At 40.2% G+C, this 24523-nt stretch overlaps 1 protein-coding gene across 2 annotated transcripts; it reads right to left on the reverse strand.

Moving 5' to 3' along the window:
* Positions 1-7029: 7029 nt before the first annotated feature.
* Positions 7030-13186, reverse strand: LOC139556291 (transcription cofactor vestigial-like protein 2). Of its 2 annotated transcripts, none has more exons than XM_071370079.1 (4): positions 12792-13186; positions 11132-11402; positions 9835-10317; positions 7030-9377 (listed from the first exon to the last, which is right to left on the reverse strand). In XM_071370079.1, the coding sequence occupies exons 1-4, from the start codon at positions 12876-12878 to the stop codon at positions 9334-9336; spliced, it is 885 nt and encodes a 294-aa protein (XP_071226180.1). In that variant the 5' UTR covers positions 12879-13186; the 3' UTR covers positions 7030-9333. The 2 variants fall into 2 exon arrangements, with proteins under 2 accessions (XP_071226180.1, XP_071226179.1); XM_071370078.1 differs by having other exon boundaries at positions 7030-9234; positions 12792-13118.
* Between the last annotated feature and the right edge of the window lie 11337 nt (positions 13187-24523).

Below are 24523 nucleotides of genomic sequence, written 5' to 3' on the forward strand. Positions count from 1 at the left end.
TTTAAATAAAAATAAACGGAATAAAGCTAAGCACAGGCAAAATCCTATAGGAAAAACCCTTCAGCAGGACAATAACCTAAAACACAAGGCCAAATCTACACTGGAGTTGCTTACCAAGACGACGTTGAATGTTTTTGAGTGGCCAAGTTACAGTTTTGACTTAAATCGGCTTGAAAATCTATGGCAAGACTTGAAAATGGCTGTCTGGCAATGATCAACAACCAATTTGACAGAGCATGAAAAAGAATAACGTGCATATGAAAACGGTATCCACAAGTTCATCTGACTCTGGGGAAGTAGATAAAGGGCCTCATTCTCAAAATCCCGAAGTATCCATTTAAGTACAGTGGTGGGAAAAGTACTCAATTGTCATACTTGAGTAAAAGTAGAAAGTAATACTATACTAATACTACAAATTCCTTATATTAAGCAAACCAGACAACATGATTTTGTAGTTTTTAAAATGTATTTACAGACAGACGGGCACACTCCAACACTCGGGCATCATTTACAAATGCAGTATTTGTGTTTAGGGAGTCCACCAGATCAGAGGCAGTAGGGATTACAATGCGTTATATTGATATTGTCCTGCCTGAGCATTCGAAATGTAACAAGTACTTTTGGGTGTCCCTGAAAATGTATGGGAGTAAAAAGTACATATTTTCTTTAGGAATGTAGTGAAGTAAAATCAAAGTTGTCAAAAATACTTAAGTAGTACTTAAATATTTGTACTTAAGTACTTTAGGCCACTGTAAATTAGATTATTTCTGTATTTAATTTTCAATAGATAGATTCACTTTATCATTATGGGGTATTGTGTGTAAATGGGTGAGAGAAAATCAATACATTTAATCAATTTTGAATTCAGGCTGTAACATAACTAAATATGGTATAAGTCAAGGGGTGTGAATACTTTCTGAAGGCACTGTAGATCCTTTCACGCCATCTGAACTGCTGCCCTGCTTGTGCAGGTTTGGTTGTGTGTGATTCTCTGCCCTTGGAGGCAGTGAGTGTAAGTAGAGGTGGTCAGAGTGCACTGAGGGGGTGTATGAAATAGGAGCAGCAAACTGTTTAAGCTCACCTCCGCTCATATGAGTATGATTTATGTAACCAGCTGCTTCCCTCTGAAAATCAGAGTTTTCCATCTCAATCTGCCGTCTTAATTTGCAGGAATGAAGTGGTCCTTTAATCCTGGAGCTCAATGTATGGCACATCACTTTAAATGCTGCCTCAAATTATATCCCACTGGGAGGTGGTCCTCTGTATACATATCATTTAAAAGGGAAGTAATCACACCAAGCAGGGGAATTCAATCTGAGCTCTAGAAGAAAGTATATGAAAATAAATAATGCATTTACTGCATTTGAGTTTTTTGGAATTCATTTTTTATGCAAGGCCTGACCCATAACAGCTAACTATGGAATATTCAGTGAACTGAAAATGTATTTACTCTCTCGAGCCCTCAAACTCGAATCTAGACCTAGAAGCCAGTTCCACTGCTTTTTTTCTTTGTTCCCCTCTAATCAGGGACTGATTTAGACCTGGGACACCAGGGGTGTGCAATTAATTATTAGGTAGAACAGAAAACCAGCATGCTCTGGACCTCGTAGGGTAAGAGTTGAATACCCTGCTCTAGGGGATTCTGATAGACAATGGCTCTTCTTTCTGTTCTAATACTGTAAATCAGACTCTCTAGATGGGTACACCTGAAAGTCTGCTGAATATGTTTACTAAAAATGTAAAGCATGTAATGGATCTAAATTAACTTCATATTGGCATGTATTTTGTATACATTGTTGGCATTTTCAAGTTTACAGATGACCGTGTTGTGAATTACCCCAAATAGGCATAAACAAACCTCAATAAAAATCACCCTACTGTATGTTTTCCAAAAAGAATTGTTTTATTCAGCGACGGACAGTTTTGGCAGTGGAGTCTTGGCCGGCGACCACCACAGCTGTTTTTCCATACTACCTCCTTTTTCATCTCTCTTTTAATGTCCCACATTTCTGGTCAGTAATTGCAGATTCTGACAATAAGATCATACAATTTGTGATTTGTTAATGTGGGTTGTCAATGACTTTGTTGATGCATGTATTTCACCAAGGGGCTCCAGTTCCAGAGAAACTCTGTGTTTGTGTGGAAACTCACATTCAGTTACAGTCTCTCTCACTGTACACACTCCAGGGGGGAAGGTGACAGTTGTTGTTGGCTAAAGTGGCAGGCTATGGAGAGGAAAAAGCTAAATGCAGCTATGGAATAAAACCAGTGAATTCTCAGGCTGCAGGTGGAAAGTCAATCCTTTTGTGGCTGAAGTTCACGACTCTGAAGCTTTTACTTTGCTTTGATGGTTGGATGTGAAAGTGTGTTTTTCTACGATTTCGTTGTCTGTCCCCCATCCATTGTTTTAGACGGCTCTTGTGTCCATCAGAGTTCCACACAAAATTGCTTAAAAATACTCCCATGTCAACTATTTGTCTTTGAGGCCTCTTTCATGGCACAAGATTTTTTACCTTCCAGTGTCATTTTGTCAGTCATTTGTAACCACTGACTTTGTTTCTCCCATCCAGAGGACTGTAGCAAAGCGTATTAGATATGTGAGGCATTCTTAGAACAAGACATTGAGGATTCATTTCCATTGTTAAGAGTGTTCCAGCCCAGTTAACATGCAAACAGTGAGTGCTGTGAAATAGGATATTGTGCTGAGATGGATAAGGGCTGAGATGGATGTGCACTGGTGCAAAGTAAAAGTAGTACAATTAGACATTTAAGTAAAAGTAGTACAATTAGACATTTAAGTAAAAGTAGTACAATTAGACATTTAAGTAAAAGTAGACATTTCTTCCCCACAGATTCTGCCCCACAGATTTTGATTTATCTAGTCTGTGTGTATGTTAATATTTATTTCATGTTATTAGTGATTTGGTTTAAGGTAAAAAAAAAAAAACTGTCCCTCATTTTAAGGTCAACTCTGTTGCATGAACTGAACTGAACACTTGTTTTAATATGGTGAAACTATTCCTTTTTAAATAATTTGAACATCTAATCATCAATCATAGTGTAAAAACAGGTGAGCTGGTTCTACTCTTTTTGGCAATTTTCTGGTGTTTTGTGGTGGAAAACTTAATGCGTCAATCCCTATGGCTGATTTAAGATGACATCTTCAACCCTGTTATGGTCAACCCTATTACTTTATTTAGCACTTAATGGGTGAAATAAAACATACATTTTTCATCAAGTTACACTACCCAAAATATTGATCACATTCCTCATGTATGCTCATATATTTTGATATATTGAATGCTGATATTGAGAACCTATGTTATATATTTTTACGTCCTGTTTTAGGGAGTGATGTCACTGAGTACTGCCCCTATATATAGGACCTTCCACCCCCATCTGGGATATGGAGCCTGATGGAGATCTAACGGTGGAAACGTTGCAATAATAAAATCACCTGGGTGCATGAGCAGCAGTGTGCAGTGTTTCTTTATTTTTTTACTACCCGAAAGGAACTCATTTCGTGGAATGACCCTTGTATGTTTTACATGATTAACGACATGCCTTCTGATCTTTGTGAGTTCAAAATGGCATCAGTGCCTATCACCATGTGTTGTCATAAACCATTCTAAAGTAGACCCTAGAGGAGAATACAAGTCCCCATCAGACCAGTTGACTAAAATGCTTTGGATGGTCTTATATCAGCTGTTAGGTCAGGAACATCCTATGTCCATCCTGAGACCTGGAATGTCGGTCTGAGGTCAAACTTAAAGAAATACAGATACTCTTGGTGGATGTTGAGTCACTCTAGCTATGTAGTATGTAGATGGGCATTCTGTTTTACTGGCTTTGAAATACATTCAAATCAATAGCATCCTTGGATAAATGATCCACTTAAGAACACATTTTAAAAACGGTTTGCTCCATATCACCAGCAGGATGCTCCTGTGTGGACAGGGTTCCAAGTACGCATTTGTAGTGCTTATGTTGACTAATGTGAAAAATGCCAATGGCCATGGTGTGAGAATCGGCAGCCATGTGGCACACGTGCATGGTCTGAATGTCATATAGAGCTGCTCTACAACTTCAGCATTAGCGTGGTTGGCATTCCTCTACAACCAGGGAGAGGCATTATCACACAAACTCCAACATCCAATTCCTATGTTCAATGGTGGTGAGAGGGCCAAGTAGCAGGCATTACAACAGCGATACTATCACAGAGCCCCGCCAGGAGGTTTTATGTGGCCCTTGACGTTAATTCATTTCAGGAGCAAATAACGTTCTACAATATGATCCCTAGGAATTTGTATTATCAAAGTGTTTAAATACAAAAGCAAGCTCACAGACACAGATGATTGTATACTGTACTAATCATTTTGAAAGATCCTGCCTTCATTGTTGGAAAGATTATTGGGCATACCTTATGAATTATTGACATACTGTATGCTGTAGGAGATGCTCATGTTCTCTTTTCAAACTATTGACCTGTGACCTTTTTAATGGCCACTAATTATATAGTTTACTGTCAGTGCATTACAAGGGCCCACCATTGATTTTTATTTCTTTCATAAACAGCCTCCATTCATTCATCTGAATTCAAGGATGGATTCCTGAGCCATAAAGAAAGACAGACAAAAAAAGAAACAGAGGGTAAAGAGATGACATGATATAGTGGGGGTCATGAGGGTTCCTCTCAAATCAAGATGAACAGAGTTGGAAAATAAGGCATTACTGCAACACGGCTGCATGTAGCACACTACCAGTCTCTCAGGTGGTTCATGTAAGTGATCCTGTCTTGCGTTTACATAGCAATAGACCCACCACAAGCCCTATACTCTGTATGACTATGATGGAGAAAAGGCTGAACGCTAATCAGAGATGTGGCATGCTGCCCAGAGAGAACAGACTGTGGCAATGAGAGCAGAGCAAGCCAGTGCTTGGGATGGTGAAGCTGAGGGTGTGAGAGAGATCACACTGTTATTAATGAATGGACTAAATTAAAAAACACAATGTCTTCTGCCATTTAGCCTGGCATGTGTTAACAATCATATTTCAACTCTCTAAGGTTATATTATAATGCAAGCCTCGTTCATATCAGATGCACTTTTTAATTCTGAGCATACTGATAGGGGTAATGATATTCTAACCAAACAAATTGAAATAGTGCCAATGGTTTACAGAAGTAGAGAATGTTTTTGCATGGTTGAGACAAACTATACAGGGGGAAATGTAATGTTAAGCACACTAAAATTATATAGTATGTGTTGATGGATACCTTCTATCTTGGCAAACACAAATAACCTGTTCACAGTGTGGTTTCCACTTTTATGAGACCATAGTGAGAAGGCCAATTTAAGAACTTTTTCTTCTTGGAGAACGCATGCTGTAATATGATAGCCTGTCTATCCATATACAAAAATCAATTTACATAGGGCTTAGGCCTATAGCATAGCCTACTGGTGCAAAGAAGCCTAAAGTATCACAGTTAAAAATATATGGCAAATAGAAATCAAACTGGATGGTCTTCAGAGATAGATGGGAGGGGTTGGGGGTGGCTGAAGGATGAGACTAAAAACAAACAAAAGATAACTATTGTAAAATAGATTGTGTCTGTAAAATATGTATAGTATGTATAAGCTGGAAGTAGAAGCCTAAGTGTTGTTGTCCATTAGTTTACTCCAGTTAGAGGAGGGGTGGTAGGGTTAGGGGAAAATAATAAAGGAAAATATATTTTAAAAATATATATATATACATATTTTATATACATATATATATATATATATATATATATATATATATATATATATATATATATATATATATATATATATATGGGCGATTGTAAATTATGCAGACAATTACGTTGATGGAAGCCACAATCAATTCTGCAATATTAAAACTAATCTACCCCCTAAAAACACATAAAGAAGAAGCCTAAAGTAATTTATACACACGGTGATCAAAACGTCTTGTGATAGGCTGTCTGCTGTACTGGACCTGACTGATCTGGTGTAGATCATTGTCCCGCCACTGCTGAAGGTCACACATAGTGACAACTGGACCCAGATCACACTCTCCGTATAAGGAAATGGAAGTCTGTGTGTTTTTAGGATAATGTGAATGACAGCTCCGCTCTATCTCTAATGAGCAAGCAAGACTTTATGAGTTCCTGCTTTTAGATTATATGTTAACCTCACAAATATTCCTAATAGCGACACGAAAGGCTATCGTGTGTCCCGTCGCATGTTCCAGAGGACCAGCTGGCTCGCGCTCTTTGCAACCGGTCAGAGTTACCCACGTGGTGCCGATGGCTTGGAAACAAGACTTGTGACTTATATTCTGACAGTTCTGGGTGGCACAGTCAAACTGCTACTGGTCTGTTTTTGCCTACACACCATAGCCGTGGGAAGATGTTTTGTGGTGGTGGGGGGGGCACATTTCTCCCGCGCTGTAGATGGCTGTATCAGTCCGCTAATACATATACTACTTTTGTTTTATTTATATATTTTTATTTTTTACATTTGATTTTACAGGGGGTGCAGCACCCTCAGCACCCTTACTTCCCGCGGCTATGCTACACACCAATCTATTATGCAATGTTATTTTTTGCATACATGCCACCTAGACAAGTTGATGATAGTAGGCTATAGCCCAGATGACGCTGAATAGCCCACACTTTGATGGTAGGCTACCAATAACAATTATGTTATAAGAACACATAGCCTACATACTGATAGTTAAAAAACTCATCAATAATTTTTCACTTAGCCTACATGCAGTAGGCTAATTCATTGACCCAAACACTGCATGTAGCCTATTTTATCCCATTAAATGCTAAAACGCTTCCATGATTATTGAAAAATAATCTCTCTGAAAAGAGTCCTTTGTTAGTGGCTCTCTGGGAAGGGAGAGAGACCCTCCACCCCTCGCTTGTCTTTCATCACTTTTGTCAGAAGCTGATATTAATCTACAGCTGTCCAGTGCTAAACTGAAACACAATCAAAATGACCATCTGAGAGTGGAAACATATGGAGGCATCATCACACTTTTATTTTGTTTGACTTTTGTTTTGGATTTTTCTTTCTCACCCCTATTTCTTTTCTCCGTCTGATATGTAAGTTATGTGTTATTTGTGGCCTGTTTGTATGTAGCCTATTGTATGACCTCATGGAGAAAAGTAAAGAAAATAGTGGTGGTGTTGAGAATAGTGAAATAAATATCCGTGGTCTCTTCTCAAGAACATCTCAGTTGAATGTGCATAGCTGCTATCTCCCTGTAAAGAACTTTCTGAATACTACTCTGTACAAATACTTCATACACTTTTGCTGGTGTACGGTATTGAATTCCCTTTAGACATACAGTATGTCTTCACACTGAAAAGTTGAAGCATTAGCATTGACAATATCTACAAGAGAATGATGTAGCCCTTTCCTGCAGTCAATGGCCAAAAGCGCCCTCTTTGGCCTCATGGGTGGAACGTTATTGATATTTGTTATAATATTCTCATTAATAAAGTTGTTTTTTTTACGATGAAAATCTTGTGTTTCTATGTCAAACCGTTTTGTTATATTTCAGTTTTCTGTGATGTATATAAAGTGAAGTATTAGGATACAAACTCAAAATGGAATACATTTCAAATCTAGATCAAATCTAGGTCTTCTTTTTTTAAGCCCATAGCCATGTGTGTGAGGTGTGTACTTTTGTTTCAAAGTAGATTTGTTTAAGACTACCAAGAAACACTCTGTCTGACCCTGATTTAGCCCACTGCAGTAAAAGGTTAAGAGGGGAGAAAAACAATAAGATGAATGTGAACCCCAGTACACTGACAACGCATTAGTGGAGGATAAAAATGTAACTCTTAAGTTGTGCTTACAGATGACTGGAAGATATGGATGTTGTACAATATAATATCATTGAAGAAATTAACCAGAATAATAGACTGACACATCATCAAACATAATACTTTTCAATCGGACTGTCAATGAAATTGTATTTTCTAAAGATCACCCATATCTGCCGTGTACATGTTCGCCTAAACAGTCAGAGCCTATAGTTGAGTTTTAATCACATTGTGCCGTTGCTTTATAGTTACAGGCAACACATTGACATTACATCAGAACTGTATCAAGAAAAAATACTTTAAAAGGCAATATATTAATATGTTCACAATACAATATTCAATGGGTAATCGTTTGACTTTGCAAAATACCTGGGATGACTGAAAAACATTGAGGAATAAGTTTATAAAGATCCAAATCTTAAATACAACATTATCACAGATGTAGGATCTTAATTTGAGCCAGAATTGGTAAAGCAGGAAAATAATCCTGCAGCAACAGGAAATGTGAATTATTATGTGGATTATAATTAATGGACATTAGTGTAGGGTTTGATCAATTTTTCATATGAGAAAATCAACGCTGAAATTTCAAAGTGGAAATTACACATTTCAGAAGCCTTTTTAAACCACACATACGCTACAAGTTAGAAAAAAGTGATCCTGCAACAGGGTGATCAAATTAAGATCCTACACATGTATAGAGCTGCCCATAGATCACACACAGACATACATACATAGCACAGTTGTGTGTGTCCACTTCTGCTACCACCTGTCCACCCTTCCCCCTCAAAATCACCAGTCAAACCAGTTGTTCCCTGTGGGTCGGGGTTCAGATTTGACAAAATGCTCCTTTTATGAAGTCCGGAGCCCCCGTCAAACACTGTGCAGTGACACTACGATTGTGTGTGTCCGTTGAGTTCTGAAACAGTTGTCGTTGACAGCTGCTGGGGAGCAATATAGATAGAGTCAAGTGGCTTCAAATAGCCAGTGCTCACTTCAGTCATGTTAGAGAATGCTCCTCTCTCTTGCTCCTCTCCTTTCACGGATAGAAAAACAACAATGGCAAATAATGTTTGTCCAGTCTCTGACTATGCTCTTGTCAAATCTCATTTTTGATGTTCCAGTTTCACACATTCACCATATTTGTTTTATTTTTCAACAAGTGTCCTCTTTGGAGGAGTTGAAAGTGTTCAGTCTTGGCCAGATAAAAGTTGTCAGTCACAACACTTAGTATTTCTGGCATGCTGTCCAGCAAGTCCTGCCCTCCTTTCTCTTAAGTAGGAGAGACTCAGTTTTAGATTCTCTCCCTTGTCCACTGCATTTCCAGCAGATGGTATCCACAATGGCGTAATTTCAGCTGAGGATTTTTCCGCCACAGAGGGTGTAGCGTCGAGCTGCAAGTGAGATTAGAATCTGTTACAGAAAATGTCTGTCAATATCACACAGTGCAGAGAAACAAAGAGGCCAGCTCAAGCCTGGAGGGCAGCAGAGCTTTAAAACCAGTACAAGTCCTTGCTCTTATCCTGGGCCTGCAGACCTGAGAGGACAGGAAAGAGAAAAAATAGAGAAGAGAAGGGAGGGCAAGAGAAGACGATTAGGAAGAGGGAGATCAAATGTCTTAAAGGCAGAAGCAGGAAGCCTTGAAGCAGAAAAGTGTAAAAAAAAAACACATTTTGCCTCCCAGGAAACAGAGACAGAGAACTCAACCTGTTAAAACACAGAGACATGGTCTTTCTTAGTGTTGGAGAGTGGCCTTGAAAAGACAACAGTTTTCCCAGACAGAAAGAAACCCTACATTGTGTTATGAATGTAAGGATAACCCTGGTGTAAGGCGTCGCAACGTTTCTTAACTTCTATCTTAAATGAATTGTAGAGCCCACAATAGTAGTCACGCATGTTTGGGGACAATCAAATAATGAAGGCTATTCTGAAGTGCCCTTGGAACCACTACTCCTTTATGAAGAGTGTGTTTTTGTTGTTATTGCTATTATTACCTGCGTCTACATTGAGGCCGATGCTCTGGCTGATGTCTGCCCCTGCCCCGGTGAAGGTCCCGGTCCAGGCTGAGCTGGTTGGCTCACTCTTCCCAATGTCACACGGTGAGGCGCTCGGCCCGGGGACAGTGGATTGAGGGAGCCGGAGCGGCCGTACGGAGGGCACCAGCAGAGAACTGTAGCGGGGGTCAAAGTGCGTGCCATACACCTCGTGCATGCTGGGTCGAGGGTAGGTGGAGCCCTGGGTGCCGATGGCCCCGCCAAGTGAGTAGGGGTGGTGGTGGTGGTGGTGGTGTGAGTGGTGCCAGGGCTCTGGGGTAGCATGGTGGAGGTGGCTGTGTAGGGTGGCGGAGGAGTAAGGGTCCCCAGGGAAGGGTATCTCTGAGTGGGAGGCTCCTAAGGCACTGCTCATGGAGGAGGGCTGGTACGCACTGTTCCAGAAGGACGGAGGGAAACTCCTCTGGCTCATCGGGAATGATCCATCTGGGAAATCACAGACACACTGAAATGCTCAATCACAGATCAATTAAATGGTAAAGACTATGAACGTATCTGTGGATGAGGATCGATAAGCCTGTTCTGAGGATGTGGTAAAATAGCAGAGCTTAAAGACAGATCATTCAATGATCAATTCAGTTGTAAGGATGAAATAAAGGAGAACATGATGGGAAAAAGATGCATGGATGAATATCGTTGTTGTTGTCCATAATTTCTGATGGTTGATCAAAATTGGGGAATGTTTGGCTGTGTAATATTGGTCATAGAATTACATTTTTGTTAATTAAGGAAGTAACATGCAACAGAAAAATTATTCCAAACCCTCACTACAGGTTCCCCTACAATATAGTGAACAAGTCTGAGCCCTAAATTCCACAGAACCCATGTGATTATATTTTCAACTTCCTTATTTACAGCAATTCATCATGCCCATCAATTTTGTTTGACTTTCTGATTCCTTTGTAATTTTGATCAAACACAAATGAGAGTGAATGACTGCCAACTGAAACTATGGGAGCAAAACATGGGATTCACTGATTTGTTCTAAAATCCAAACTTTTAAAAGGCAGTTTATTTTAGTAGAATGTGAACACAATAATATACCAAAAACTAAGAACTCACTTGCATGCAAGACCTAGGCCTACTTGCCAAATTAATGCAAATATTTATGAAAACGTTTCCTTTATCTTCTATGTAGCCTAAATACACCGTTTTGGGGTGAAATGAAACCCCGCGCGCGAACAGGTGTTTGGAGTGGTTCTGTGATCGGCACCTCTCCGAGAGGTGGATGTAGGTCTACCTCGTATGGACTTGTTGCTGACCGACCCGGGGACGTAGCTGGTGGGCTGGTTGAGGGCCCGGCTGAAGTGCTCGTCCACCACTGAGCTGATGTCCCCCTGGAAGTAGGTGAAGAGCACGCACCGCGAGTTCAGGTACTCGGCCTCCGGAGGGTGATCTTTCTCGCGCGCGCAGTCCTCCTCCTTTATCGTCGGACCCGCGAGGTTCGAGAACGAGCTGCTCCCGCTGATGCTCTCTTGCGCTTCTTGCATTTTGGAATAAAATGCCAATTTCTGAAACATCCGATAAAAAAACGTCAGAATGTAACAGCCTTGACATGTATTAGATATTAATTCCTATCAAGGCATCAAGTTACAAATGATCTACTTGAATTTCACCTGCACATTTGGGTGACCACGTGTGACATTTTTGCGCTTTTCATTATTGTCCAACAGTTGCGCATTATATTGTGGCCTCTGTGTGTGGTATATTAAAAATAAAAGCATGGTTCTCTCCTCATTCACAGGCCTACTCAAACTTTTTATTAGAGGAGGCAGTGGTTGGATTCAAGAACAAAGTTATTGCATTTAAATTCCTGAACATATCGCAACTCAGTTAATTTGTTAATTATGGACATTGGAGAGTTTTGAATGAATGCCATTATTCCATTCTCTCTGTGCATACTCACTCAATTTAAAGAAAACGTTCGACCTATTTGAAATATGAAAACCAGCTCTCCGTGCAAACGAAGATCTGCATTTGTGTATTGACTGTGAGAGGTTTTAAGAAAGTTGCAAACATTTAAAGGGCCGTAGCACCAATGCACGTCTGGAAAACGAATAGTCCATATAGGCCGAACTGGTTCTTGTGCATGCACAAGCATTAACTTAACTTACAGTAATCACCGGATATGCTTAAACGAAATCGTTTCCAGAGCACTGTTTATTCAATTTTCAACTGCCCTTGCTCATTGCAAGTTATGAAAAATGTTACACGGTAACAAAATAATTGTTGTGAATGTAAAGAATCCTAAATTGCATCCAACTTCGACTTGACGAACGGTTAATTAAAGTGGTAACGAAGCCTACAATCTATTAATGACCCATCATCATTTTGTTTTGATTGGTTAATAAAGGCCTTGGCTATTTCAATGTAACCGACATATTACGAATAGTCCTAACTTACACATAGCAAAATATCCTAAATAGCAATAGAATATAGACACAACACATTCAGTAGCCTAGCCTGAGCGATCCGATTTAGCAAGACAGAGAGCATATCTATAAACAACTTGAAAAATAAGTTGGTTTAAAACACTTATAAACACTTACATCAACTAAAAATATTATCACGCAGATTCGATATAGTCAATAACAATATATGGCTATCATTATTCATTAATGAATCCTCAATAACAATCAAAAGTTGGCCTAGCATTGTCAATAGGCTAATAAATTATTATTATTAAATAGATAACTGTCGGAAGGGACTATTGGTTCCCAATTGACCGACGGCTGTCACGCAGAATAATTTTTAAAGTGACCATTGCCAAAATACAGTTGCCTAGAGAGACCTAATGACGCGCCATAATGCGCGATGAAAGTTTTATTCCACACAAGTTTTACAAAAGTTTCCGTGCACTAAATCTGCCAAGAAGAGAAACAACACAAGAAATAACATACCTGGTGATCATATGGGCTATATGCTGCAGAAAAATAAGGCTGAGGTGGTGGACCATACACTTGATACATAACATCCAAGCAGCTCATGGCGAAAAAAGCGAATTCTCACGGATAATAATTTGACAGAATAAACAGATTGTAGGGCTGTAATTTCCTAAACGGGGAGAGATTAAAGTAATTTGGGACGTTGGAGAGCTGCATTTCTATCCCAATTGCGCTGCGCGTCCTGCCTTCTTAACGCTACGTCAGTGCGACAGGGAGCGCGTGGCGGGGGAAAGTAAAGACATTACACAGCCAGCGGTTTTGAAGTGTCTCTGGACGAGCCTGCATCTGACCAATGAGGGAGCAAAAGCACTTCACAAGCTGGTGTATTTTGTCTTCTGAAAGTCTGCAATGAACATTTCATTACTGTCATGAGATGCGAGATGCTAAACGAAATACAATGGAGCTCTGCCAAATAGGGTAGGCCGCTTAGTAACAAGTTAAATGTTTACTGATATCGACTGTTACCTGGAATGAATTCATTTGATACGCACCTGCTTGTTACTTGCATTTAATCTATATTACACGCCAATATGCTAATTTCACAACCATATGTGTATTATATTTGTAGCTCATTTATATTGTCTTCACATAAGGCTAGTCATTCACTGGTTGCCACAAATGAGAGAGTATGATACAAAATATTGTGAATAAAACTTTTTTTATATTATATTCTAATACTTTTATAGTTTGATGGGCCAGGATAGAAACCCATGGATCTGTCGCATAACGTTCATGGCTCTGTGGTAAGCTGTAAAGGCCTATTAATAAGACTGTGTTATATCCTTTGCAATGGAGGCTTTTAAAATAATCCCTCAGTGTACATTATATCAGGCAGTACATGCAGCCTGTACGGCTGTCAAAAGTATGTAGATCTATTAATTGGAACAATACATTTATTCATACAAATTTCCCCCAAATGAGTACAATACGAGTCAGGAATTTCAACATAAGGAATGTAACATAGTGATCGTTGTTGGTGTTAATTGTCTATGTAAACAGTTCAAATAAATGAATGAGAGGAATGCAGGGCTCCAGCCCCACACAGTACAGAGTGTCACAATCCTTCAGTGGCCTGTCAGATTCCAAGGTCAGAGGTTAAATAGTTTGTCGGGGTCAGAACGGATTACCTAGAGTTTGAATGATAATAATAATAATTTCACGACAAACAATAATGGAACTGGAATGAAGGTATTAACATTACAAAAATGCTGCTCTAGTCTATTGTGAACAAAGTGAGACAGGTAATGACTATTCATATCCAAAGACTCTCTCTGCTTTCATGGTCATTGGGGCTTGGACAAATGGTTTTTCCACCATAAATATAGTGAGGTCCAAAAGTATTGGGACAGTGACATTTTTGTTGTTGTTGTTTTGGCTCTGTACTCCAGAACTTTGGATTTGAAATGAAACAATGACTATGAGGTTAAAGTGCAGACTGTCAGCTTTAATTTGAGGGTATTTTCATTCATAGTGAACCGTTTAGAAATTTCAGCACTTTTTGTACATAGTTTTAGGGGACCAAAAGTATTGGGACAAATATGTGTATTAAATTAGTCCAAAGTTTAGTATTAGGTCCTATATTCCTAGCATGCAATGATTACATCAAGCTTTTGTCTCTACAAAATTGTTGGATGCATTTGCTGTTTGTTTTGGTTGTGTTTCACATTATTTTGTCCCCAATAGAAATGAATGGTCACTTATGGTAAATAATAATAGAATATGTTTCTAATAAATGTGGATGCGACCATGATTATGGGTCGTCCTGAATGAATTGTAAATAATGATGAGTTACAGATGCACAAATATCATACCCCCCCAAAATGCTAACATCCCCTGTTAATGTAATGGTGAGAGGTTAGCATGTTTTGGGGGTATGATATTTGTGCATCTGTAAAACTTTCTCACTCATAATTATTCAAGATTCATTCAGGACTATCTGTAATTATGGTAGCATCCACATTAATGTAGAAGTGTTTAGACACATATTCTGTTCTTATTTACAATAAAAATGACTCCAAAATGACACAATAAAAATTGGGGGATTATGTACAAAAAGTGGTGTAATTTCTAAACAGTTCAAATCCAAAGTTCTGGATTACAGAACCAAGACAACAACAACAAATTGTCACTGTCCCAATACTTTTGGAGCTCACTGTATTTCTTTAAATGTTTCAACAATTGAAGGGAGACAAACCTTTTAACATATCCTACAAAACATGTCTGATGCTGGATAAACCATATAAAGGAAATCCAAGGTAAAGATGATTCAAGCCCTCTAATGGCGAGTTGGATAAGAGAGTGTCTTTGCACTCAATTAACCTTGTTGGCTGTGGCAGAAACATGACCATGGGGGAAACCACCACCCGCTCTGCTCTGCCAGCCCTGCGCTGTGTCTGGGAGAACCAGGCCCCTCACACATCAGCCCTCTTTAACTCACAATTAACAGCTCTGGATTTTCAGATGAAAACTGACTCCCAGCACCACTGCATGGTTGGAAGTAACACTCTGGGCACATGCAACACATACTGACTTTATCCTCCTGTTTTGTCTACAGTCTACTGAGCACATTGCCTCAGGTCTACAAACAACGTACTCTACCTTTTTAGAATGGCTGTGTATTCTAGCACTTATTCAACTTATTCATACACTTATCATCTTATATTTCAAAGTTGTAACAGTTCATCAGTGGCCTATATCATTTTCAGTTAGCCAAATAATTGACATGAGAATCCACTGCAGGTGGTAGTGAAATGGTCAGGAGGGTTATTGTTGAGGGATACTGCGTGATAAGGGACTATGATAAATGTATTTCCTTTCCTGCGCGTTATACATTAGACTCGGTCAGAGCTCAACTTTCAGTCAGTCAGATAATAGTACCATTTGCAATACATTTCCATTTCTGATGTCAGTGTAACGCAACGTGTTTTTCGTTCCACACAACAGCTTAAAGACAAGAAATGGGTGGTGAGGGTTAACACCGCGCTAATAGGAGCTAACTCGCCGAGACAACAGCACATTTAACACATCTAATGGAAGGTAGTAGATAGGGGTCTGGAAAGGAAGGGAGGGGGAGGGCACCTCACAGACTGCTTTTATTTATTGTTATGTTCAACACGGGGCTGCCTAGACCAAGACTCAAGTCTAAAAGCATTGTTTGATCCCCTGATGGAGAGGGACCCTTGGCCCTGACCTTCCATTTACAGGTAATATGCCTGGCTCCTCCCAAGGCTACCGACTAGGAGAGAAGGTGGGGGTGTGGGTGGAGGGGTGAGGGGGTGGGGGGGATAGATGAGGGGATGAAAGGAGCGGCACACAAAGGTATTGCCAGAGAAAGCCTGAAGTGAACGAGGAATGCAAACATGTACTTTACATAGTAGCTGAAGGAGGGTATGGTAGGAGGGGACTGCAAAATGAGGACTGAATATATTAGTAGGATATGTTTTATAGTTTTTTGCAGCGCTAATCATTGTCTTGTGTGGCCGGTGTTTTAGTTCCAGCATTTAAAAATTCATTATGAATTAACATAATTATTATCACTCTCTAGTTATTTCAGGATCTCTACAAAACATTAAAATACTTACAACTAGATTAAAACTCTTCAAACTGCTTGTATAACTATTTTATTATATTACAACTGACTGATAAATTATGCTGAAGGTTATTGGTGACAAATCCTTGTCATATGAAATGACTTCCATGTTGTGTATGAGGAATGATCATTGATCATCATTGGGTTTGTGGTGTTCTGGTAGTGTGACATAGGTGTTAATACCTACACTCCATGTGACCGCAGAAACCGCTTTAGATATGGGACTTCCAGTGTGAAATGCGAAACAGAGAGTTTCTGTTTCAGGAGGGATATTGTGACACCTGTCCCAGACACACAGCCCCACTGCCACACAAGGCCGAGCAGCATATGAGGAAACCATTAAAGAGCACAGAACAGGCACATACAGCCCAGGACCAGGGGGAAAGTTCAAGGGTCATAGGTCAAATCCTAGGCGGTACACAGCTTTTTTGTTTGAGCCAATGATCATTTAAAATGCATGTAATGAACACAAAGAAAAAAGAAACCCGCACTCGTTTCTAATCAAAGCACTTCATCTTCTGAATATGAGGCCTGCTACATCGGGACCAGTAATATTATGACACAATTAGGACGCAGTGTGTCCAATTGATTCGCCAGAGCTCTGACTACATAGCACAACATGGCATAAGAGAAGCTTGAAACTTACAGTAGAGGCCCAGCAACCCCTTCTCGTGGCAGAGACACCTGTCGCTAGTAGTAGGCGGCGATGAAGTTGTGGTCCGGCCTGGGGAGGAAATGTGGAAATCCAAAGACACTGGGGTGACTCTTGAATGGAGCGAGTAGGAAGCGTCAGCTGTGGACCTGCTGCTAGGCTGCTTCCAGGCTTATGCATTCACACTGACTCCATTCATTCACCCATTCATTCCTTTGGACACGCCTGGCATTAGTCTAATATAATTTATTGAAAAACTACCAGGGTGACTGTAAGTTGTATATGTGCTGAACCAGGACAATGTACAGTAGCACTCCCCATTAGGGAAAACACAGCAAGAGAACTGTATGTAGAAAGTCAAAATGAAGTCATGTAAAACATGACCAGCCCTTCCCTAGACTTTTACTAGATTGCTAATGATTATTTTAATTAGATTTATCAACTAATGATAGTTTCCCTGTTATTTCATGTTGGTCTTGGTCATCATGTAAATGTCCTCTAAGACGACCAATGTACCTTTTATTTTCTTTCCTTTTTTAAATCAGTGTTATTTTAACTTAGAAAGATTTCATTTAGAATCCAAACCAAGAAAAGCAAGGCCAACCCTTTCAAATAATATTTGAAAGACTGTACTGGACAGTGATTTTTTGTTCTCTGTGCAGAAGCTGAAAAGACCATGTCCACAGCTCTGTAACAGAAAACCTTGACAGTTCAGGGACTGGTTTCTTACTGGTTTAGTCTTCAAATGTGTCTCTTCTGTGAGGCATAATGACAATACACCATCTTAGACACATGATTGAAAAGGCATTGAAAGTCTGAGAATAAATTTAATCTGAGATTCGGGTGATTCAGATAATATGATGACTGATTCTCCATCTTAGAGAACACACTGAGGCAAATCAATTCTGGTTGTTGGTGATGTATTCTGCCTACAAGGTCTAACCCTAACTTTAACTTGAAAATGTTGTAAAGCTTGAATGAGATGATTCAACACGAGCAAACTTATTCAAACCTGGTTGTATCACTCATTGTTATTTGTTCTACGCAGTTGTAGCCCAGGCAACCTTGGTGTACCCTGGCTGAGAGGTTAGGTTTAAAAAGAGAGATCTTGCTAGATGTGCTTCAGCTTCTCATTACGTGCAATACTGTCTACACAAAACCCCTATCATATTATGTAAATTGTAGGAAATACATTTGTTCCATAACTTCATGAATGTTTCATAAGGTAAAGGTAAAGGGTGTGTTACTATTAACTCTCTGTAGAGTGTGTGTGTCTGCAGTGAGTGTGTGTCTTCCTCGTGTATGAGGAAATATTATTGAAAGGTGACTAGCATAAAAATATTTCCTTTCCATTCAAGTGGTGCCATGCTAAGTTGGCATGGGTTTGGCTTGGCGGCAGAGTGCGTGTGATAAACGTGCACTACTGCCCCCTCCACAGAAACCCGCATAACAACAACCACACGTTATGTCACCAGGCTCCTGTTGCATATTGAAGTCATATCTTTTCCTGCCAGTTTTATGGGTGAGGGACACTATAAACCAGGGTGAGGGTGGGGTTGAAGGATGTGGTGTGCGGGTGACGAGCAACCATTTGGGGAGTAGTCAGGAAGAAATTAGGGAGAAATATATTAGTGCCACATTTTTACAGGGGCAAGAAATTCCATCCGGCTCAAATGTGTTTTGGCTGGCGTCTTGGCCCCTTGTCAAACCCATGACTGTCACTGCGCCTCCTATTTCTGGAGGGGACCTGGATCCAGAGAGGGGCAAGCCCATTAGCAGTTAAAATTAGGGCGGCCCGGTTGTAACAACACACGCTTACTTCCAACAAAGGCGACGTGAGTGTCATGGTCATGTGCCATCCATCAGTACTGTGATTCAGGAGACAGCTGGAGGGACAGGGCTGGCGATGTGGGGGACGGACGAGGTGTGGGGTACAGTGTGTGTATGTGTATGTATGTGTGTGTGTGCGGGGTAGGGGTGTGTAGTGAATGTGTGTGGGTGTGTGAGGGGTAGCGGGGTATAGTGAGTGTGGGTGCAGGATGCAACAGGGTGTTTGTGTGTGTAGTAAATACAGGCAGTTTGTAATCGTCTGGCTATGGCCCCTGGCCTCTCTGGACTTTGAAACACGCCCATGGCCAATCAGATATCACCTGGCCCAAGTGGCACGGTATACCACTGGACCCCACATCACTGACTGATTACATCGGGACTGCTTATATCAGTGTCTCACAGTGGATAAAGTTCTGTGTGTGTCAATCTTTACATGCTTTGCCTTGTCTCTCCTATGACAGATTTCATTACAAAATCATTAGGAATGACGGCTGCCGTTCATACTGTCATAAGTGGGAGTTAGAAAAAATCCATTAATATTGAGTGCACATCAAACTCAAAGTCGTAACAATGTCACACCTACAACTTTCGCTTCTGTACTGTATCTGTCCTCTGCAAGGTACAGCTACCAGTGAATGGTAATCTTTTTGTGAGGAAAATATCTGCAAGGACGAGGAGAGATGGAGAGATATTTCCTCATTGGCTGCAACAAGGCGGTAGAAATATATACAATTAAACACAATGCAACCGGACTGATTTGATTGAGTTTAAAAGGTTGTGCAGACCGAATGGGCAGGCTTGTCCTTGCACTCTGAATCCCCCATTGTGGCCCTCATTTCAACACCTCTTTTATCCTGGGCCATTAGGAGCAGAAGACAGGATACCTTGAGAAGAGAATCTCTCTCTGCTCAATACTGTTATGTCCCTAGGTTAGCATCCAGTGGTAACTTTGAAAAAGCACTTATTGGTAAATGGAATCTAACTTGAGTTGAAAAACCTTTATAAAACTGTTCATTACCAGTTGAAGAGAAAGTCCTCGACCACAAGGTTATAATGATGATGGGTCTGGGAAGTACACGTTTTCAGATATTGCTGCAAAACACTACAAATGTGGTTTATTCAATTATAAATCTGCATGACTTTACCTGCTTGGTAAATATGTATATATATATATTAAACTGATCAAAAAACATAATATCTATAAAATATATATTGTAATTTTTTTTTAAACTTTTGTTTTGATTCTGTACATGTTCACATGATATGGTATTGTATGGTACAACAACAGATTTCTATGCTGAACAAAAACAAAAATGGGCATAGGCCCGGGACGGCATAGGCCTACCCACTGGGGAGCCAGGCCCAGACAATCAGAATCCGTTTTTCCTCACAAAAGGGCTTTATTACAGACAGAAATACTCCTCAGTTTCATCAGCTGCCCGGGTGGCTGGTCTCAGACGATCCAGCAGTTAAAGAAGACGGATGTGGACGTCCTCGGCTGGCGTGGTTACACGTGGTCTGGGGTTATGAGGCCGATTGGACGTACTGCCAGATTCTCTAAAACGACATTGGAGGCAGCTTATGGTAGAGAAATTAACATTCAATTCTTTGGCAACAGTTCTGGTGGAAATTCCTGCCGTCAGCATGCCAATTGCACGCTCTCTCAAAACTTGAGACTTCTTTGGTATTGTGTTGTGTGACAAAACTTCAAATTTTGGAGTGACCTTTTATTGTCCCCAGCACAAGGTGCACCTTTGTTATGATCATGCTGTTTAATCATCTTCTTGATATTCCACACCTGTCAGGTGGATGGATTATCTTGGCAAAGGATAAATGCACACTAACAGGGATGTAAACAAATGTATGCACAACATTTGTGAGAAATAAGCTTTTTGTTTATATGGAATATTTCTGGTATCTTTTATTTCAGCTCATGAAAGATGGTACCAACACTTTACATGTTGCGTTTATATATATTTGTTCAGTATAAATGGGTGTCTAAATGCCCATAGAATTGAAGAAGCCCACTGAAGGCCACTGGCAATCCATGTGCTGGAATTTGGGCTTGGCTACATCAGTTCGGTCACACTTGTGGCTTATTTATAGGGGCCACCGCGGACTGATGAGGCAAACCCACTGCTGTCTGTCCACTCTCCTTGTTTTCGCATGACTTAGTTTGCAGACATGGCCAACTGAACGTGAATGCAAGTTGGGCAGACCCCAACCCTCCTCCCCTTTGGACAAACCAAACGTCTTACCTTACACACCATGTGACATATCTCTCTAGAGAGCTAAAGGACTGAAGAGACATTATTTTACTGTTATGTTAAGATTCCAGGATATACAATAGGTGAAACATGGAACATACTGTATCATATTATAGCTTCCGAGCTTTCTAGCCCTGATCCTAACTGGGTTCAAATCAAACCCCAGTCCTGCATGGGATAGACAGGGGTGATAATGCACACAGCCCAAGAAAATGTGAAAATATGAAAGACAGCTGCTGACAGCAAAATCTGATTAACCAAAAAGCATTTCTGAGGGACATTGCACCAGAGCGTTGCACAGTGGGCCCTTTTCACAGCCACCCTGTCTGGGTGGTGACAGAGGCAGCTGTCCCGTCTTTTTTGCCCTTCTCTGTTGGCCATTAATTTCCCACAAAGGCCCGAAGTGACAGCTCCCTCATAGTGACCATACTTGGAAACAAGGTGCATGACAGACATGGGGAGAATGGAATACACAACTTGGGTGCACAACAACATGTGCATGACAGCTACCCCATTGTACAAGCAGGTCACCCTTGACCTGCTCGTAAAAACATTAAATTATCTTATATTTTGTATGTGAATGGTGAGGGGCATTTATGTAGTACAGAGTGTAACGGTTTCAATCATCAAACTTTACATATTGCCTTTACATTTTAACAGGTTAAGGTGCTTTATGTAGGCCTGCATGTTCACTGAAATGTATTCTCAATTTATTTAGTCATTTATTTTATTATTTGAATTGTGAATTTAATATGAATAACTTTCATGGTGTGTACAATAATGAGGGCACTGTCCAAGAATTTGAATACTCAAGGTTGGACTTTCACAATGAACACATATTTTATGGCAAATTCCATTTATTTATTATAATTGAATATGTACATTTCAGTTTAAATGCATATTTAATATAGGTCTACTAACAGTTGCAAAAATTGCACTGAACTATATTGATATAAATATTGAGAATATCCTGAGATTCTGTTTGCAGTAGGTTAATCAAGTAATATACTAAGGAGACATATTTCCAGTGTGAATTACGGGGGGGCTCTCTAAATAATGGTAATTTAACCATTATCCTATTTGTTTAAAATGCCATATTTTGTCAGCAAGACGCATCAACTAATTCAGGCTACAATAGTGTAGAACCATTGACTATCGTCGAATGTCATTAAACATTTTGGTGTTTTGTAACAGATGTCTCTTTCCATTCATCAAATGGCACCAGTGCACAGTGCACTGTTTGGATGCTGGAATTATTTTGGAGTGGACGAACATGCGCAGGTGGCCTATTTTTTTAAGTGATTCGTTTGACAATAAGATGAAAACGTCTGGATTGTTCATGCCAAATTAAAAGGTAATTCATTTTTTGTTGTTCAATTTCCACAGAGATTCCGTAAAAAAATATAGACCTATGATTGTCACAGGTATAATTCGCACTCTGCATATTTCTATTATTGTCTAGGAATATTCATCATAGCGGTTGGGTTCTTAACTACTCTCCCAGCTATGTAAATTAGATATGTTAATGAATGGTTTCTTTCATCACATGAAGTGCAAACCAAGTATGCCATCTATGTCTACCTAGGCCTCTGTTTATGATGAGAGTGTGCCAAGCATTCAGACTAAATGAAAATATACACTACAGGAAGCATCCCAGGCATCTCCCATAACAAGCTGCAGAAACTCTCTAAAGCATCGCTGCTATGTTGTGGGGAATCTTGAGAATCTTAAGCTTAAACCACCATGCTTCCCAGCCTTCAGCAGGACCTACGGGGTTACGGGGATCAGATCAGCGTAGCAGTCCACTCTCACCATTATACTTTTTCCGGGATCTAGATTCTTGCCCACAACCACCGATACGGCACGGAGCGCGAGGCAGGCACCGGGGGCTGGAAAGTGATTTGTTGTAATTAGTCATGAGGGAGAATATTCTGTCTGTCTGTCCGTCCGTCCGTCTGTCTGTGTTTGTACAGTAGCTGTTTTTGTGTGGTCTCTCTCCCCCTGTAGAGTGGCAAATCTCCCCTGTCTCCCCTGTTCCACTTAACACTCCCCATATGTGTTCTGAAGGGTGGACGGGTGGCTTAAGATTCACTTAAATGATGGTTTGGAGGAATGGGGTAACAAAACGGTAATGATTGTCAAATCTGTGGGAAATACTTAAGAATAATGGTCTGGTCTGGCGCTCGCCTTCAGTGTTAAACAGTGTTGCATTTGCAAGATCATATTCTGCATGACACAAATTCCTGATTCCTGTGGTGTCTCAATAAAACTGGACACATCTTGTAAACAAGGAATTTAGCTGTTTAAAGGATGGGAGTGAAAATGTATGATATATTTTAGTGGTGCTGAGAAATGTGAATAACCTAAAAAATGATTGGATCTATGCTGCTACTGCTATACTTTATGTAAACCACTTTATGTTACCACCTCATTTCCTACAGCACGTTGTAAATAAATAAGCCACATCCATACTTGGAAAACTAATCACCAAACCACCAGGGCTTATCATCCATGACCTTTGAGTGCTAAAGCGATGGGAAATCAGAGAGAAATGTGGCTAAAAACTATCACCCCTATCTGTCACAATGTCAAGTCATAACTTTTGGACTTGTCTCCTTGGACTTGATCACATTTCATTTCAATATTTAGAAAAGCCCTTTTATGTCAGTACCTTGGGTCCTGTGACCAGCAGGGCCATCATATTGCAGTATTTCAGGATGAGGTCAGAGTCTTTTTCATTGCGCAGCGGTCTGCCAATTTCTCGACACCTGCCTTAAAAGTGACAGCTCTATGGGCGTCCCCATGAATCAACGGTCATGTGGCCACATCTCAACGGTCCGGGACAGGCTCCAAGTTAGAAACGTCCCTGTAACCCTAGTAGGACAGCTGAAAAAGAGTACGAAGAAACGGACTAAGGGCTGGAGGAGGGTGGGGGGTGGACGGTTATTTGGAGGTTGAGGTCAGCAAAGGGTTTTGAGGGGCGCATGGAGATTGTGAAATGAGAACGAGGGATGTGCTGACTTTTTTGGAACAAATGTATGGAAGCCGATTTCTGCCACCAGATTAAAAAAAATATATAGATACTATCTTGACATTTTTTGATAGTATCGACATCGAAATGATTAGATACTATCTCCAAATATCGAGATACTACGTTTCTTTATTTGTATCATTGTGTGGTGACTTCAGAGGGGGCACCACAGGTCCCAAAGTGGTGGTGGGGGGAGGGGGGCTAGCCTAACAAGGTAAAACTCCGGACCCTAGTAATAAACATAGTTCACAGGAAATAGTAACAAATCAGCTGTAAAATAGATTTATATTGGCTATGATGGGGTCAGATTTTTTCTAA

The sequence above is a fragment of the Salvelinus alpinus genome, chromosome 27 (genome assembly GCF_045679555.1).
Source record: "Salvelinus alpinus chromosome 27, SLU_Salpinus.1, whole genome shotgun sequence".
Taxonomy (NCBI): Eukaryota; Metazoa; Chordata; class Actinopteri; order Salmoniformes; family Salmonidae; genus Salvelinus; species Salvelinus alpinus.

What these genes read in the sequence shown, in the direction of transcription:
- LOC139556291 (XM_071370079.1), bottom strand. Translation starts at nt 12,878, where the DNA reads ATGAGCTGCTTGGATGTTATGTATCAAGTGTATGGTCCACCACCTCAG. An exon ending in CAGCAACAAGTCCATACGAG is followed by an intron (nt 10,318 to 11,131) that starts GTAGACCTACAT and finishes GTGATTTCCCAG; the next exon opens with ATGGATCATTCCCGATGAGC. An exon ending in CGGCCTCAATGTAGACGCAG is followed by an intron (nt 9,378 to 9,834) that starts GTAATAATAGCA and finishes CTGTCCTCTCAG; the next exon opens with GTCTGCAGGCCCAGGATAAG.